Genomic DNA, 16,849 nt, shown 5'->3' on the forward strand with positions numbered 1-16,849 from the left:
CAAGATGGTTTGTTATACATGAATCCAGGAATAGGACTTATAGGATCCATGCGGTAACTCAAGTTAATCAATAACAAATGATGCTACCTCTGAAACTATTTCTTTCTTCAAATTCATCTTAGTAAATACATCCTACACAACACAATGCCATATGCTGTGTTTAATAAAAACCCAATCTAGACATTTCTGTGTGCTCTCAGAGCTTATGGGACCTTTCTTTCTAGTTTCATATGAAAAATTCTTGTTTTAATGACATTGCAATATATCTTGTACATATCTTGTTATAACAAGAAAATAATGCTGATGTAAGAAGAAAAGCTTTTTGTCAAAACCATAGACATAAGGAACAACTTAAAATGCTGTTGTACAGTATGAGAAAAATGTTTTCATAAAATGATAAACCTGCAGATTTTTTGTTGTTCTCATTCAATAATAAAATGTATTGAGATATCACATGTATTGTTTGTCATTAGCTGTGTATGTTTTTTTGGGGGCCAACATGCGGATTATGAGTAACTGTCGGGCAAATTTCACATTTCTCAAGCTTTTTTTGGTGAATTGTTGATTCCGTTTAAGAATCAGTAAAAAACGACCAGAGTTCGGTGTAACTTTATGGCTGAAAGTGAAGTTACAGACATTTCGTACGAGTAAAACAGCTTTGTCCACATGTGAGGAAAACGAGCAAAATAGCGTCACACACGTGTTCCAATATTATCGAGCAATGCATTGTGGGATTTCAAAATGGCGCTCTCTCTACCAGAGTCCTCTGTTATGTAGCCGTTAGCAGGCGGAATAGTCACTTAAGTTTGACGGGTAATACACCCTTGTGACAGTTTACAACATGGGGGTTTTGTGTTTCGCCAGGGGAGCGTGTCTCGGTGTTTATGCCAGAAAATACACCGGTCGGTATTTGTGCGTAACGTTTCTCTCCGCTGTTTCGGCTCCAGCGGGGATCCGTGTCAGGAGGTACAGCCAGGAGGCGGGTAACGGTAGAGATGATGTGTCTGGCCAGTGTGTGTGCTATCACCTTCCTCACAGGACCTTACTTAAAATCCAGGGACAAGACACGAGCCCGTTTCTTCAGGGGATTATAACCAATGACATGGGGCTGCTGGAGGAGCCCGGACACACTGCCATGTACTCACATATGCTAAATGTACAGGGAAGAACACTATATGACATCATGTTGTACAGGTACACCGCATTAAACCGTTTAAACACTTTCAGTAAACACGAGGGTGTGGCTGCTTATCTTGTAAGGCAGTTGCTGGTAGCCTAGTGGAAGATTTCAGGGCTGTGTGTGTAGTCTGGCTCAAGTACAAACAGACTCCTAAATTTAAGCTTCCTTGTTTCTTCTTCATTCCTGAGGTCAGTGAAATGGAAAAAGGCAGTCACTTTGCCAGCCAATGTCTTATAGTGGCAAAAGATTGACCCGACACACTAAGTGTGTCCTCAGTTGTGACCCCATGTTGCAAAACTACAGGAAACAACCTTCACCAAATAAAGGAAGTGAGATGCTGTCAAAATGTTATTCCAATAAACTTTAAAACTTTTTTAAACAGCTATTTGACTAAACTTACCTAGTCTATATGAATGGTGTACCTTTTTTTTATTTGCAGGACAACTGGCCAAATATATTCAGATATTTCCAGTGTAATAGAGAGTTTTTCTGAGCATCTCTGATAGTGTAGAGTAAAAAGGGGACAATAAGCTTGTGAAATGCAGTGAAAACTCTATTTTGATGGATAGATAATAATACACAGAGCATGAAACATTGTAACATAGTCTGTCAGGAAACATTTGAACAGTTTCAGCAGATACTAGTTTATAGTAGCTATTGATATGTGAATGATGCCAAATGTGTAGTGTGAACTCTGCCTTGCAAGGTAGACCTTTAATCCAACTACAGACACATTATTATTCTGTTTATTTATGTAGTTATTCAATTTGTAGCACATAAGAGATTTTAGTGATTTCCTCAGAAGCAAGAATCAAGTTGGTTATAATGAAGCCCCTACACATTTATGGTTCATGGTAAATCTGTGTACAGACTGTTGTTTGATTAACATCTCCTCACTCTCCTGTTGGTTTTGTTGCACGGGACAATTTAGATCTTTATCATTTTTTATCAGCACATGGACTTTGGTGACGTCATGTATTTCCCATCATAGCTCTGCCCAAGGTTACCTAATCAGCCCAGCAAATAAAAACTTGAATCACAGAAAGATATATATATGTATATAAGAGATGTCAGATTTTGGTAAATTAATAGGTTACAAAGCTATATATTGATATGCCCATCTTTAGGTGCTAATCAAAGTCTCTCTGTGAAATAAACAAATGCATTAACTGAGGTAGACCTGGAAGATTGAGAGAAAATAAATTGCTCACCATAAAAGTATGTTGTAACATCCAAAAATAATTTCTAGAGCTAACTGGTTGTATAGTTGTTATTGTGGATTTTAATTTATTTTCATGAGAAACTAAACTTGCCATATTTCCTTTCAGTCTGAAAGAAGTTGATGCAGGACACGGCGTTTTCCTGGAGTGTGACAGCACGATTAAGGACTCAATCTTGAGACATTTGAAGGTGTACAAGCTCCGCAGAAAGGTCAATGTGAACCCCTGTCCAGAGCTCTCTGTATGGGCGGTGCTTCCCAAGCACAAGAATGCAGGTCAAGAGGCCAGTAAACCGGAGCTCTCCTCCCCAGACAAAGCTCTGGTTTGGGAGACTGATCCTCGAACTCAGGAAATGGGCTGGAGATTGGTGTTGGACAGTCAAGTTGACCCCTTGGATATCATTACATCATGTCAGAAAGGTGACACAGAGGAATATTACAAACATCGCTATGCAATTGGTAAGACCAGTTAGAATACATACAGTTTGTATTTAGAGTAACGGGGCAAGAAGTAAGGATTTGACAATGTTTGAAAAGTTTTGTTTATTTCCTCTGCTGTCATTGTTGTCTAGGACTTCCTGAGGGAGTGAAGGACCTTCCCCCTGGGGTGGCACTACCACTAGAGTCAAATCTCGTCTACATGCAGGGTATCAGCTTTAGCAAGGGCTGTTACATTGGACAGGAGCTCACAGCCAGGACTCATCACACTGGGGTGGTTCGGAAACGCCTGATGCCAGTACGCTTGTCAGCTCCACTCCAAGACCTCGAGGAAGGAGCTGCGCTGCAAACGCAGTCGGGCAAGCCAGCTGGGAAGCACCGAGCAGGGGTTGGAGAGCTGGGTCTGAGCCTAATCCGCATGGCTCATGCCAAAGAGGTGTTGACGCTCAAATCTTCTGACGACACCACAGTGACAGTTGAGGTCTCTGTGCCAGATTGGTGGCCTAAAGACGTGAAAATCAACTGAAGAGGAGGATGTTTTATAGTTCCCTCAAATGTGACGTACATCACATCTGACAGACTTCTCATAGACAGAACCCTGAAGTACAGTATGTTACACTGTCATTGCTTAACAGCTGTGTGGCACTAATCCATATTTGTGAGTATTTTGTTTGCACCTACTTTTAGAGTGATTTTTCTTAAATTATAAAGTATTATTTACCCCCAAATTATGCTATTTAACAGGTCACTTGCAGCCCTAAACTACAGGATATACCAGCTGTGATATGGTATTGGTCTTTGTTGAATAAATATGCAAAAACTCAATCAACTGGTGTATTTGTTTTTATTTATCCATTCACAGGCAACATCTAAGATTGCAATTAATCTGAAACCAACACCTTTGTCATCATCTGTTTTGCACCTTACAAATTGGCACTTTTCATTCAAGCTATTTCCAGATGATTATTACATTGTTGAGACTGCTGAACATCTTATTCCTGATAAAGGAGATGCTGCCCCCTTGTGGATTGTATGGTGTCCCGAATTTGCTGTAACATGGTTTCTGGCTGCAAAGTCAAAGCTGAATGATCGAGCCGCTTAAAGTCTTCATTGCAGAGAAGGCATTCAATTATGTGAGCCACTCTTTGTAGGTCAAAGGCAGCATGGTAAGGTCCAAGTGTGGTGAGGGTCTCTGAGAGATGTCGTGGGTAATCGGAGGAATCCCCAGAGGAACACGCATTGAGGAAAGCCATTCGGTTGTCAGCAATGATTTTCAGGAATGAAGCAAATTCCCCATAGTTGATACCAGAGCAAGCCTTCATGATGACCTGAAAAGTAACAGCAATGGCCTTAAATATGATATTAAACAAATGGTGGCAGCATGTTTCTATAAAGCATGCAGGCTGAACAGTCTTATCCCTGAAGTACCTGGCAGTGCTGATGCCACGAGTCCATCGTGTTTCTCCACTCATTTATCTCTTTTTGAACAGACGATAGCTCATTCTGAAGGAACTGCCACATGATGTCTATGTTGCAGCCATTCAACCAGTTATGATTAATAGAGATGGTGTCCTCCTATAAGGCAAACATTGAAGAGAGAAGTCACAATTAGCCCATAATGTACAATATGTCATTTGGGAGTCAAATGCTTCGATTTGGTTGCCTTTACAATTCTTACCAGATTGTAAACTTGATGGTGCCAGCCACTGGGCACAAAAATGATTTCACCTGCCTCTTGAATAATTTCAAGAGGCTGACAGGCTTCTTCAGAGTGTGGGAAAAGGCCTCTGTCTCGAAGTTCAGCTGATGTTACATCATAAGGGAGGTTGCCGTGAGTGTCTCGTAAAAACTCCTCCTGACCCGGGGGATACAGGAGCCACTTCTTCCTGCCACAGATGTTTGCAGACCAACTGTAGGAGCGGAACACATCAGCGTGAAACGGGGTCCTGTTAACGAGAAAGTGCAACTGATTATATAAAAATCAAAAACACTAAGCTATAATCTGGGCCAACATTATATTATTTTCACACCATGAGCCTTTGGGTCCCATGTAGACAAACCGGTAGTCATCCACTTCAAGTGTATCCCAGTATTCATTAAGCCAGTCAGAAGAAAAGAAAACTGGTGTGGTGTAAACATTATGTTCTGGAAAGTCCCTGGAGATCAATAACATAAAATATGGTTACATATTTTGCACATTGTTGGTATCAAACAAAGTGTAGTTCAATCAGTATTCAGCGATACCTTGACATGTGCCAGTCTTTAAGATAGAGACATCCTTTAGGTGATGAGTGGCCATTCTGGATGTATTCCTTCCAGTAGTGTATAAATTCTTTGAAAGGCATAACTTGTTTAGGGTTCGCATTGTACTCTTTTGCATTGCAGTTTGCAACAGGAACAGGAGTCTCATCTGTGATGAAGAACAAACAAATGAGCTTAGAGCACATGGCACCAGTCATAGCAGCAGCTAGATAATGATTTATGGTAGTTAGTTAACAGGCTTATTTACCAAACTCTTGCAGCAGTTTCTGGAAATTAGGCTTCCCGTCCTCAGACACCCACTGTTTTCTACACTTCCAGTCCTCTGTAAACCTTCTTGAAAACATACATGGGTGATTGGGAAGCAAGTATTTCTTGAAAAATTTGGAGTAGCTCAGCTCCTTGTCGATGTAATCTACAAAATGTGAAGACCAAAACTGTTCATACGACTGTCTTGGTATTTTGACCAGGCTGCAGCAGTTACGGTACGCCTCCCTGTCCATAATGGTAAACAAGACCTCGGCTAGCCAGTTAGCGAGCTTAGCTGTCACCGTTTGGACAGCAAGAAACGGTAAGGAAAAGCTAGCGGGTCGATTGTTTTGACATTACATAGCGCACGTCTTTTCACTTTTCCTGTCAAAATAAGGCTGGATTAGGATAGAAAACTAGCACTATGCTAAAACGTATTTAATAATTTGACAACAGGTCGCTGCATATGACTCCATCCCGAAGATTGCAGGTTAACGTTATGGTTCCTGTACGACGCACGTGTAATACCGTTTGTCTATTTATTTTTATGTCACCATATCATATTAACGGTTCAATTGATTTAATGCTAATGCTGCACGCTATCTTGGCTAACTCAGAAACCGTCGTCCTAGCTAACAATAATTATTTTTCCAAACCTTGTCGTGATAGCATTTTCTGACAGCAGCATTTTCAAGTCGGACAGTAAATACAGCTGTACTCTTGCGTGACGTCACTTCCGTAATAAACATCACCGATACTGAGAAGGGTATGGGGTAACGTAATGCTCAGCCCAATAAGGTAACATGCCGATTAATGTGCTGCGGGGCGGACATCATTTTTACCAAGGGGAAGTAATACACGCTAAAAGGGTTTATAACAATAATATGTATATAATGACGCACTCGTAATACGGTCAGTTTTATAGAAAGGTCGCTCCTCCACAGCTGAAGCTGTCAGTGTGAACGCCTCAGCTGAGCTAATCTGCTGCTTGGATCCCTTATTACACACTGAAGAAAGTATGTTCACTATCAGGACAGAGAGATTACTCAGTACAGTGTCCCTCTGATGTAATTGTAGATTAAAACAGCGCTTGTGTTTGGTACATGTGTAATATTGAGGCTTATATGTCCTTCTAGGTGAATCAGTGTATCTCCTTCCAGAATGAGCCGGGACGTCCCTATCCACAGCTGGCCCGGCTCCTATTACATCAACAGTGAGAAGCGGTGGGAAAACGGCACCCTGTCCATCACCAGGACCATGGTGCGCTTCGTCTCTAACCAGAATAAGGAGAGTCTTGCCAGCTTCCGCCTCTCCAGGATCATGGAGATCAAGATGGAGTCATCCAGTTTCATCTTCAGCACTCTCACGGTGCTTGAAGAGGGCAACGTAAAACACTGGTTCGGCTCCCTTAAGCCCAACAGGGTGGTGGTTTATAATGTGCTAGAGCATTTCTGGAGAGAACGCCTTCTGTCCCCTAGTTCAGAGCCCCGGGGGGCCGAGTGTCAACCCTCTAAAGGCAGAGAGCTGATCAACCTGGTGGCAGGGGCCCAGAGAAGACTGGAGGACACCGGCATAGTCATCAGCCACCAAGGAGAGCAGTTTGACAATATGATGCAGGGACTGGAGAAGATTGACTCCAATCTGGGCGTGGCTGATAAGTAATTATATAAATGTTTCTCAGTGATATTGTGCACTTTTTTATTTGGAAGTCTTGTTCATGTTTTACGTGTGAAACAAGTCATACACTCTTATGAATTCCCTTTGTACTCTGTTGCAGACTTTTGTCAGAGCTGGAGTCTCCCTCCTGGTGGCCTTTTGGTAAACTCCCCTGGAAGACTCAGCAAGAAGCCAAGGCTGAGGATGCTGCAAGAGCTGCAGCTGCTTCTGCAGCTGGCAGAGGCTCTGGTAGAAATAAGGTGATTGCAAGCATCCCAGCTGTAGTGACCAAAGGTGGGGACTCTGACTTAAAACCCGGATGCTTGTTGGTGCTGGTGTCCTCACTGGAGGTGCGAGACACAAACTGCCAACTCCTTCACCGGTTCGAACGAAATGAAATCGACGAAGTCAGGGTGCACAGTCCTTATGAGATCACTGTTAGACAGCGGTTTATTGGGAAGCCCGATATATGCTACAGGTTCCTGTCTGCCAAGATGCCGGAGGCAATGTCAGTGTTAGAGATGCAGTACAAAAAGAAGGTGGAGTTCACTAGTGAATACACTGCTTTCAAGGCAACTCCAGCTTCATCTCCATGTGACACACAGGGGCCAAACTGGAATGAAGGTAAGGCACAGATAATATAAATAAAGGCCCCATTATTTCATGTTTTCAATGTTTAGTATAAAATTGACCACTAAGTGGCAGTAAAGGTCTATGTTTCCACCTCTGTATATTTATAGGTGTGTAGCCACATGTAAAAACATTTAATCCACATGAATTTTGGACATGGTTATTGGTGTCTCTCCTTGACAGAAATGTGTTTTGATGAGTCACTTCACCCTGATTGCCTCAGTTGCTGTACTTTGAGTTTACTGTCTGGTTTCCTCATAAACAACATATGCACTCTGCACTTTTTCACCATCTCCACCCATGGAGTCAGGTTTGCTGCAGAGGTGCCAAGAGACAGAGCTTCCGCTGGAGGTCCCTGCAGGAGATCTGTCCCAGTTGCAGGTGCATGTCCTCCAGCCATCTGTCAGTCAAGCTGAGGCCCAGGAACTCAAACAGGTGAGACCTGTTTAAATATGACTTGCGTCACTTAGATGTTTCATATTTGTGTATATTATTGTAAATTACCCTCTGGTTTTAGTAGCATGTATTTTTTTGTCCCATTCCAAACCACAATTCACTATAATGAATTTTATTTTTTATCCTGTATGTTTAAAATGTTATTTAGTGAGACCACAAACCAAAGTCCATCCTGGTTTTAAGAGAGGGAAAGAAACCTGTTCAGTCATTTGGTCAGACTTTACAACGTCTTTCCATTCAGAACCTCGCAACACCAAGAAATGTTACAGACATGGTCTGTGGTGGCAAGACCTACACAGTGACGCAAATCCAAACCTATGATTCAGACAATTTTTTTGCATTCGACTCACTCTTCCAGGTAGCTCTGTAAACTACTTGTCTTACACCATGCTTAGATACACATCACATACGGTATTTAGACAAATTAATGTAGACTTGATGAATGAGATGACACCAAGGCTCCACGACCTGGTGCCAAGATCATTTTAAAGCTTATTTGATATAGGAGACAGATAAATAATGTAAACACCTCCAACACAGAAGTAACAAAACCATCATTGCAATCACTGCTACAAAGGTGGGACATATCAGTGTGAATGCCAGTTAGAACTGTAGATGGTGGGTTTCTGAGGCTGATACAGATAAATGACCAAATGTGACCAAAATATGTACTGAGAAGGACAATACAAAATTAACTTACCTGTACTCTCCGGTTGACAAAACATTGTAATATTCTAAACAACTTCAAACTTATCTTTGGCATTTCTGTACTGACGTTTCTTGTTGCTTATCAGCCGGCTTATACGCAGACACCAATATATTTGCGATAAGCTAAAATCGGTCGATATATCAGCCCAGCCAATTTATCGGTTGGGCTTTAATTGGAGCTATTTGTTAGCTATAAAAGATGTTCAGCAATGTTTGATATGTGAGTTATGAAAGCTACATAAGACTGATTTGTACCAACATTACAGACACGGTGATAAAGAATTGGTACATGATTTAATATGTCACAGAGAGCAGCAGAAAAAGTAAAGACTATATTCGCCAAACTGAAAAATTCGGAATTCTTGTTGGTTTGAAGTTAAAACCAACAAGTAAGAATGTGATGAATATGTACAGTATATTGGGGCTCACAAATGCCGGGCACTTGACCCACCTTTGTTGCAATGTTTTCCATTGTGGTTTAGTTACTTAAAAGTCCTATTTCATGATAGGACACGTTATTTTGTTTATCCACTGCATGAATCATATCTCAAACGAGACATTGTTCACACTTTATACCTAATATTTAGTTAATTATTGTACTTAATAACAATGTACAGTGTTTCACTATTGTTTTTGTCACATTCACATTTATCATAGCAGTAATAGCGTTGGGCCAGTCATACAGGTTGGCTTCTCTATTGTGTTTATAAATGGCGTATTGTCTACAGCTGATAATGGTTCAAACTTCAAAGGCTGCCAATTTGGACTTAATGCCATGCTTCTGCACACACCCTACTCTTAATGTAATTCATGTCAAGATTAGAATCTACAGTGGGGCAACTTGTACAGAGGGTCACTCAGTTTAATGTGCTGCCCTAAGTGCTTGAGCAAATACTCCCCTTTGTCCAAGCATTTTTATACGAGTATTATTGTTTGAGGTTGGAAATTCTTACTTGTTAACAGTACAAACTGGCTCACTCATAAGAATGATGAAGCGTTTTTTAGATTTCATGTGCTGTATTTTTCTGTTAATTCACAGTCCTGAAATCACCCCACTCATGCACAAGGCATTTTAGCTCATGTATTTTTCTATTAGTTCTAGCCTAAATGTTTAATTTTAGGGGTTTCTACATGACTTAAGTCCTCTAACCATTGTATAAGCAGCAGCTAAAAATATTCATTTTCTATGTTTTTCTATGACACACCAAAACTCCTGTGAATGTTAACTGCAAGGTGGGATTCAGTCATGTTCTCCCAGTTGAAATTGTAAAGTCGCAGACCTCACTGAGTGAATACAGTCGTTCCACGGTGTGTATTGACATACTATCTGTTTTTCAAACTGCTGTCTGGGACTGTTTCTGTGCTCGGTTGCAATGTCCGTGTGTACCGGCCAGTGAAAACTGACATAATGTCAGTGTGAGTGTGTGTGTGTGTGAGAGCATATGTAGCATAACATAATATTAGTTTAGAAACCATGGTGGTGGGGTTTGGAGGAGTGTTTATTAGGTTTTGCTTGGCACATCATCGTGTATTTAAGTTGTTCCATCAACCATAACATACACAGATGTTGGACTATGGAGGTGCAGGCGCACTATTCCTTAACCCACTGAGAGCAGAAAACAGTATTGTATGATATCAATGATCCCAGGAGATAAGCCAAGATGTCTCTCTGAATATCCTCTCAACTTTCATAGACTGCATAAATTAAATATTATCATATCTGCCATGTGAGTAGCTGTTATTGCATCATAGCCAGTGTTGAATTGCAAATACCCTTTCTCATCTGCAGACATTAAGCAGCAGGCTGTTGTCTTGGAAAAAAAAACTCTGAATTAAATTAAAATTTCACTGTCATCTTCTCCTCTTTCTCTGTTTTACTTACACACTTGCTTTCTAACTCACTGACCCCGTCTTTACACCTCCCCACATATGGTCCACATGTTCCACCCTCCAACTGCTCACCACTGTTCTGTAGGTTTCAGTATTTAATCTTCTTTTATTTGTGTCTTGCTCCTTAGTTGTCCATGTTCACTGGGGGCCAGTGTGTAATTACTTAAAAAAATGAGTGTGTGTGTAAGTACTGGCTTGTGTGTGTGTTTGCAGATGCTGATGCAGCTGAAGAACCTTGCCCTGGAGGCAGAGACGGAGCTGGAACGTCAGGATGAAGTTCTGGACGTCCTGACCAGCTCCACTGACCAAGCCACCATGCACATAGAGAAGCACACCTGCCGCATGAAGAGGCTGCTGTAGCTCTGACAGTCCAGCAGACACATGCGGTTGCCTTGTCCCTCCTGAGAAATGCACTGTAAGCTTCCTCATTGTCCTCACGGGATCGGTACAGTGTGAGAACACTGGAGTACAGCCGTAGGGACGTGCATATACTCTAAATAGTTCATAGGATTTGTGTTGCATTTGATGGAATAATCACATGGGTTCAAGTGTCAGTGGTTTCTGGGGAATGCAACAATGTTAAGAGCAAAGAATCCCTGAAATTTGCACATCAGTGATTACTTTAAACGAGAACATACCTAGGTATTTCTAGAAATTTAGTGTTTCGTATGTGGGCTCATAGGTTAATCCCTTGTGTGCTGTTATTTCGTTTGAAACAATTAAAACGTGTGTGACTGAGATGAATGAACCATCTTTTTGAACGGTAAAGTCTGTGCTCTGCCCTCTGAATGTGCGTCCTGCACCACTTAGCAGCTGTGGCTAGCATTGTTAGCATTGCATTTGGCTTAGATGCTATCAGCCGCGCAACTGTCATTTTGAAAACACGTTTTTAAATGTTCTTACTTTTTTGAGTTGCCATATTCAAATGATATACTTGACCACCACTTGGGCCAGATTATGTGGAGAGAAAAGTGTGCTCTCATAATTGAACTCACCCAGCACTGGGTTCAGTGCCTGGTAGTGGTGCATATGACTTGGCTCAGCCTTCTGAACCCTATTGGTGATGTCTGTGGTGGGAAGCCGGTGAGGGATTACATCCTTGTGCACTGGTGACTGCTTCTGATTGGTCGTGGCACATGAATAGGATTTGGGGGGAATAGCATGAATCCTCATTACATGTCACGCCCTCCCAGTGACGCTGGCAGGTGAAATATAAGCTGATGACTCCGTACGTATCAGAGGAGACACATAGCAGTTTACACCGTCCCCCGGGCCCAGCAGGGAGACAGCAATGACAATGACTACAGTGAAGGGAAAAATAGACATTAACTAGTTTAACTAATTTATTCTCTCTGCACAAATGAATTTAAAACAAACTGCATGTTGTTTCCATAGGAGTCATAGGAGTGCAAGACATATCTGTTGGTGAAGGATAAAATTTGAGCTTGTTGACGTAAGTTGGGTGAAGTAGTTTGCCATAGACTGACAGAGTAATATGACAGTAATATCTGTGTTTCTGATGATGTACTGCCATTATTCCTTTTTATAACCATTTCTGTCCTGATGACTTGTCTTTCTCAGGTCCTAGGTGTCACTTATCCTTTCTGGACACGGTTTCCTGTGGCTTAATGTTGCATGTCTCAATATTACTGCTTTGTATTGCATCAAGTGAAAATGTCCAATCAATAGCAATATAAGACTGTAAATGCGCAACTAAGTTCTGGGACTCTTGAAAACAGAACAGAAAACACTCCCTTCTTTGTTTTTAAATATTATACATTAAATACTCCTTGTTAAGGTCCACATCTACTGTATATGTCTTGCTAAAGATTGATACAATTCTAAATCTGCATTATCTGTAAATGACTGACACACGTGTTGTAATTAAGTGATTTTATTGTGGTCTTGTAATTATCTGTCAGTTTAACTTGAAATATCTGTCCCATGTTTTTAAAATAATGATTTCAACGCTGTATAGAGGCTTCTTTTTGTTAATGATGCCAAATTTATCTTGACGCTGGATACAACTAAACAATTAGCTCTGAATATGAAAGGGAAAAGAACATCTGCATCTTCCTTATAGCAAACAAATGAATACATGAAGCCTGTAATAGCATATAATCTGCAATAAAATACAATAAGTTTCAAATTATTATAAATAAGATCAGTCATTTGTTATTTCAGATACTTTTGTTGGTATAAAGCTGCTATATTTTTAAAAATATATTAACAATGGATCAAATTATGTAAAAGGTGTCGGTCGGCGTGACGAACCCACAGTTAGGGTTCCCTTCAGGTCTGTGGAACATTTCAGCGTCTTTCAGCTCATTGTTTTGTTTCACTCAGTGCTCTCATCAGTTTCTAGCTGCAGTTGTTTTTAGCAAAAAAAAAAAACTCTGATGAATCCACAGTACGCCACCTACCCAGCACCAAATGGCAGACAGACAAAGTTAGTGACTAGCTGGTGAACATAGTGGATCATTTAGTAGCTAAAGAGCCAGATATTTTCCCCCAGGAGTTGGTGGAGACCAAAACAGAGCAAAAAACAGAGTGAATACTGAACCCCAAATGAAATGTGGCTCAAAATGAATGATGCAGAATGACAGATTTGCAGCAGCCTTTCTGAAAGAAAAGTTTGTCACCATGATACACATAAACTGTAATGTAAACAGTATGTTTATCCCATGAACCTAAGGGCTAAGTTGTAAACAGCATCAACAGGCCTGAGTCTGAGTAAAGGTGTTGACAGCATCCTCATAAAGTGTTTCCTTAATTACGAACTAAAAGAAACAACACCCTTTGTTCTGCAAGACATTGTAAAATAGGTGCTGTTTTCACCCTCAGTTTCTTAACTGTTGCCAACGTGTGTTTTGGAAGATAAATTAGGCAACATGTGGATCTCACTAGTTGAGAATTTTAAGCTCTTGCAAACAAGGTAATATGGGTTTTATCGCCTTTTAACACCAGTTGGAGATGAGGGCCTTGGAAATATTTTTAAAGGCAAGCTGAAGGTTTTGAACAACCAATTGACTGAAATCGGCAGAACACTTGGAGTATAGTATCCTGGCATAAAATGACCATTAAAGCCGAAGAAACAACATAATTTATTAACTGGAAAGCAAATTAGGTTTAGTTGTTTGGAAGAACTCAGAGCCAGTGAAATGAGCCTCCTGAATCCTAACCAGGCTTTCTTTCTTAACAAAAAGTCAACAGGCAACGCCCCTCGTAGTCGGATCCCATGTGACAAATTGCAACAGAGAATATCAAAACATGTGCAAACTAGAAACGGATGTTAATTACTGTTTCAGCCGCTGTGCATGCTGTTGTGTGGAAGTGGCTCATTTTATACGCTCTACTATTATAACGTTCTGTTGGCATCAGTTGACCACTTTCACCAAGAGGGGGGGGGCTGCTTTATGTCCACAGTGGACCAGATTTGATTTGGCAAGTGGTTGGGCACTCAATTATATATCAGGAAGACGCCTTACACAAAGGGGTCTGAAAGAAGACCGACAGCCTCACTCAACAGTCTGGTCCCAGTTAGCATGAACTTATCACTTCTGTTAAACCAAGCCCACCATGAAAGATGTGAGTCTGAAAGCACAAGCACATGATAACACAAAAGGGATGCCTAGTTATGACATTATGAACAGTTCCTCTAGCACGGTTGAAAATGTTTTCTCTGTGGACTGTTTATTTTTGTTGATTTGAGTGATAAACAGTGAGATTTTGGAGATCCCAAACTCCAGAAGCACACCACATGGTTATGTGAATTCCAACCCTTAAAAAAGGTTAGGGAAATAAAGCACACACTGGCGTGGTTTTGAAGCAGCCTTGCAATACGAGGAAGTGGTGGCGGTCTTGTCTGACCACAGATACATGAGATCCGGCTTTGCCTTCCTAACGGATGGTATGGAGACACAAGGGATTTTGCTGGCCTTGACTTCCAAGTCTGTTTACTCGATAGTTCTGTGGCGAGCGCTCTCATTCGAGGAGCGTGTCTCCGTTGATGGCCAATCAATCAACTCTTGCTCGGAAAAAAAACAGCCCAAGTCTGTGGGCTACGAGGGCACATGTGGGTTGCAGTGCGCTCCAAAATATAGAGCCATGTGACTGCAATACAAAAAGACCAGAGTCATCATCCACAGGAATATGTTTTTCAATGTCTATTTGTAACATATTTGTAAAGTTAAAGCACTTCACTCCTATTTCTTGTTTTATTTGGCAAAGTTTAAATAAGGCAGCAATTATCTTTTCGAATCACGTGCTCTTATTTGGATAATGTGTTTTAGCAATGCACAGTATCTGTCACCAGTTACACGTATAAATGTATGAGTAATTGTTGATGTTGAGCAGACCTAGAATATATTAACAAAACATTAGAGAAATTTCACTTCCAGTGCACTATTAGAGCATGTCTCGGTCTAATGGCCTGATTTTGGACTCACGTCCTGGCCGTCCTCTTACTAGTGCAGGTGTTGCTGGGTTTCCTTTTGCTCAGGGAGTTTCTGGTTTCAGGAAATAAGGCCTGTTGGTTAATGTTAGAACTGGGAGAAAACGTTCCTGGAAGGAAGGTGCTTGAGTCCAACCAGGGAGTGTATATGTAGTCTGCGACAGAAAGTGATATGATACTCAACATCATCTTCTTGTGTCTGGCTATCATCGTGGTAACATTTTCTCTTCTGACATTACTCTACAGGCATAAGTTAACCTTACATTCTTTGTACATACATTGTTTGGATTCGGATCTTTCTTTGGTTTTGTCAAACCATAAATGTGCTCTGCATGGCTGTTAATATGGTACTTTCCCAGATGCTGAGCTGCATGATGATATCATGTGCTCTTGCACTTATTGTTATGTTTTCCTTGGTCTTTGAGGCGCACTTTGGTTTTCTGGCTTTTATTTCACAAACTTTTCTCATTTCTGTGCGACAGAGTTAACAGCTAGGCAGCCAAACCAAACTTGGCTGCGGTTTTATACAGTAGTATCAGTCTCAAATCAGCTCCAGGTGAAATCCCACATTACAACCTACCTGAACTCTGCTGAAGTGCTTGCCTTTCCAGCATATATGCACTGTATTGCTTGTTACTTTGTTCAGTATTGTTACTGTGATATGTGATATAGTGATATGTTCAACTGAAAGGAACAGTTCAGCAGAAAAACAGATTCTAATTATGTTAACATTGTACTGTATAAGGCGTTTTTAACAACTTGAGTCAGATCTCTTGTCCTGTTATGATTCTTCTTCACCCCCAGCCAACAAAACGCAGGGTTAACTAGTTTAATGAATCATCCTGCTGTCCATGAGGTGACAAAATATTCCATAAAAAAACAAAATTATTGTTAAAGCATTGGATTCAGTAGAGGGCAGCAGTGAGTTGCTGGTGATGAGTTTCAAAAATATTGCATTTACATTGTGTGGGGTCAGGTACTGTGTGGGGTACAGTGCTGTCTACTGGGTATGAAGTACACATGTAAATGTAAATCAACATTTTCTTGGGTTCAGGGTCATATATTTGATCTTAGTAGCTGAAATTAATGGCTGCTCTGTATTTTAATCTTTGCGTATGCAAAGCACAGTAACAGTAACCAACAACAGAAATTTCTTTGCAGGTCTTGTTTATTTTCTTTGGGAAAACTCCTTTAAAAAAGCATCCCACTCCTCTGCATTAGGTGAATAAGACCACAACAGTCCTAAGTTGCAACTTTGGCAAGTGTGAAGAGTCCTTTGTGATGGCTGGATTATGTATTCATTAAAACCCCATCTATACAGCTCCCCAAACAGGTTGTCAGGCCATGAGCCAGCTCACACTGCATCAGAACTTTTACAAGCAGGCCCCCCAGAAACCTTCAGCGAGTCTGTTTTTAGTGGCTCTTACTGCAAATGGAAACACTTAGCTCCCACTATAAATTACCCACCCAACTGATGCCACACTGCATAGACCCCCAGCTAGTCGCAGACAGACTATGGATTTATATTTTAACATTAAATCCTCTTGGAATCTGTTATAGTGACTTTGGGTCACATGAGCTGACCAGAGGACAGGAAAAAAATTTATCACGCGAAGGTTGTTGCACTAGCATGCAGCCTGCAGGGCCGGCAGTTTGATTAAAGTTAAGGATGTGTCCCCCCCTCACCTCGGTGGGGTTGACACTGGGGTCA

At 41.0% G+C, this 16,849-nt stretch overlaps 3 protein-coding genes across 4 annotated transcripts; 2 read left to right on the forward strand and 1 right to left on the reverse strand.

Annotated features, from left to right (window-relative positions):
• Positions 1–805: 805 nt before the first annotated feature.
• On the forward strand, positions 806–3,645 carry iba57 (iron-sulfur cluster assembly factor IBA57). The gene is made up of 3 exons (XM_070919065.1): positions 806–1,194; positions 2,509–2,858; positions 2,972–3,645. The coding sequence occupies exons 1-3, from the start codon at positions 842–844 to the stop codon at positions 3,361–3,363; spliced, it is 1,095 nt and encodes a 364-aa protein (XP_070775166.1). The 5' UTR covers positions 806–841; the 3' UTR covers positions 3,364–3,645.
• A 31-nt stretch (positions 3,646–3,676) lies between these two features.
• Positions 3,677–5,819, reverse strand: jmjd4 (jumonji domain containing 4). The gene is made up of 6 exons (XM_070919066.1): positions 5,347–5,819; positions 5,082–5,247; positions 4,868–4,993; positions 4,516–4,783; positions 4,266–4,412; positions 3,677–4,165 (listed from the first exon to the last, which is right to left on the reverse strand). The coding sequence occupies exons 1-6, from the start codon at positions 5,597–5,599 to the stop codon at positions 3,830–3,832; spliced, it is 1,296 nt and encodes a 431-aa protein (XP_070775167.1). The 5' UTR covers positions 5,600–5,819; the 3' UTR covers positions 3,677–3,829.
• A 297-nt stretch (positions 5,820–6,116) lies between these two features.
• On the forward strand, positions 6,117–12,795 carry snap47 (synaptosome associated protein 47). Of its 2 annotated transcripts, none has more exons than XM_070919480.1 (6): positions 6,117–6,143; positions 6,482–7,003; positions 7,123–7,625; positions 7,942–8,066; positions 10,899–11,100; positions 12,267–12,795. In XM_070919480.1, exons 2-5 carry the CDS (start codon positions 6,507–6,509, stop codon positions 11,043–11,045), a joined length of 1,272 nt encoding a protein of 423 aa, XP_070775581.1. In that variant the 5' UTR covers positions 6,117–6,143; positions 6,482–6,506; the 3' UTR covers positions 11,046–11,100; positions 12,267–12,795. The 2 variants fall into 2 exon arrangements, with proteins under 2 accessions (XP_070775581.1, XP_070775582.1); XM_070919481.1 differs by lacking the exon at positions 6,117–6,143 and adding an exon at positions 6,327–6,361.
• Positions 12,796–16,849: the final 4,054 nt, after the last annotated feature.

This window comes from Enoplosus armatus, chromosome 14, assembly GCF_043641665.1.
Source record: "Enoplosus armatus isolate fEnoArm2 chromosome 14, fEnoArm2.hap1, whole genome shotgun sequence".
NCBI classification, from domain to species: Eukaryota; Metazoa; Chordata; class Actinopteri; order Centrarchiformes; family Enoplosidae; genus Enoplosus; species Enoplosus armatus.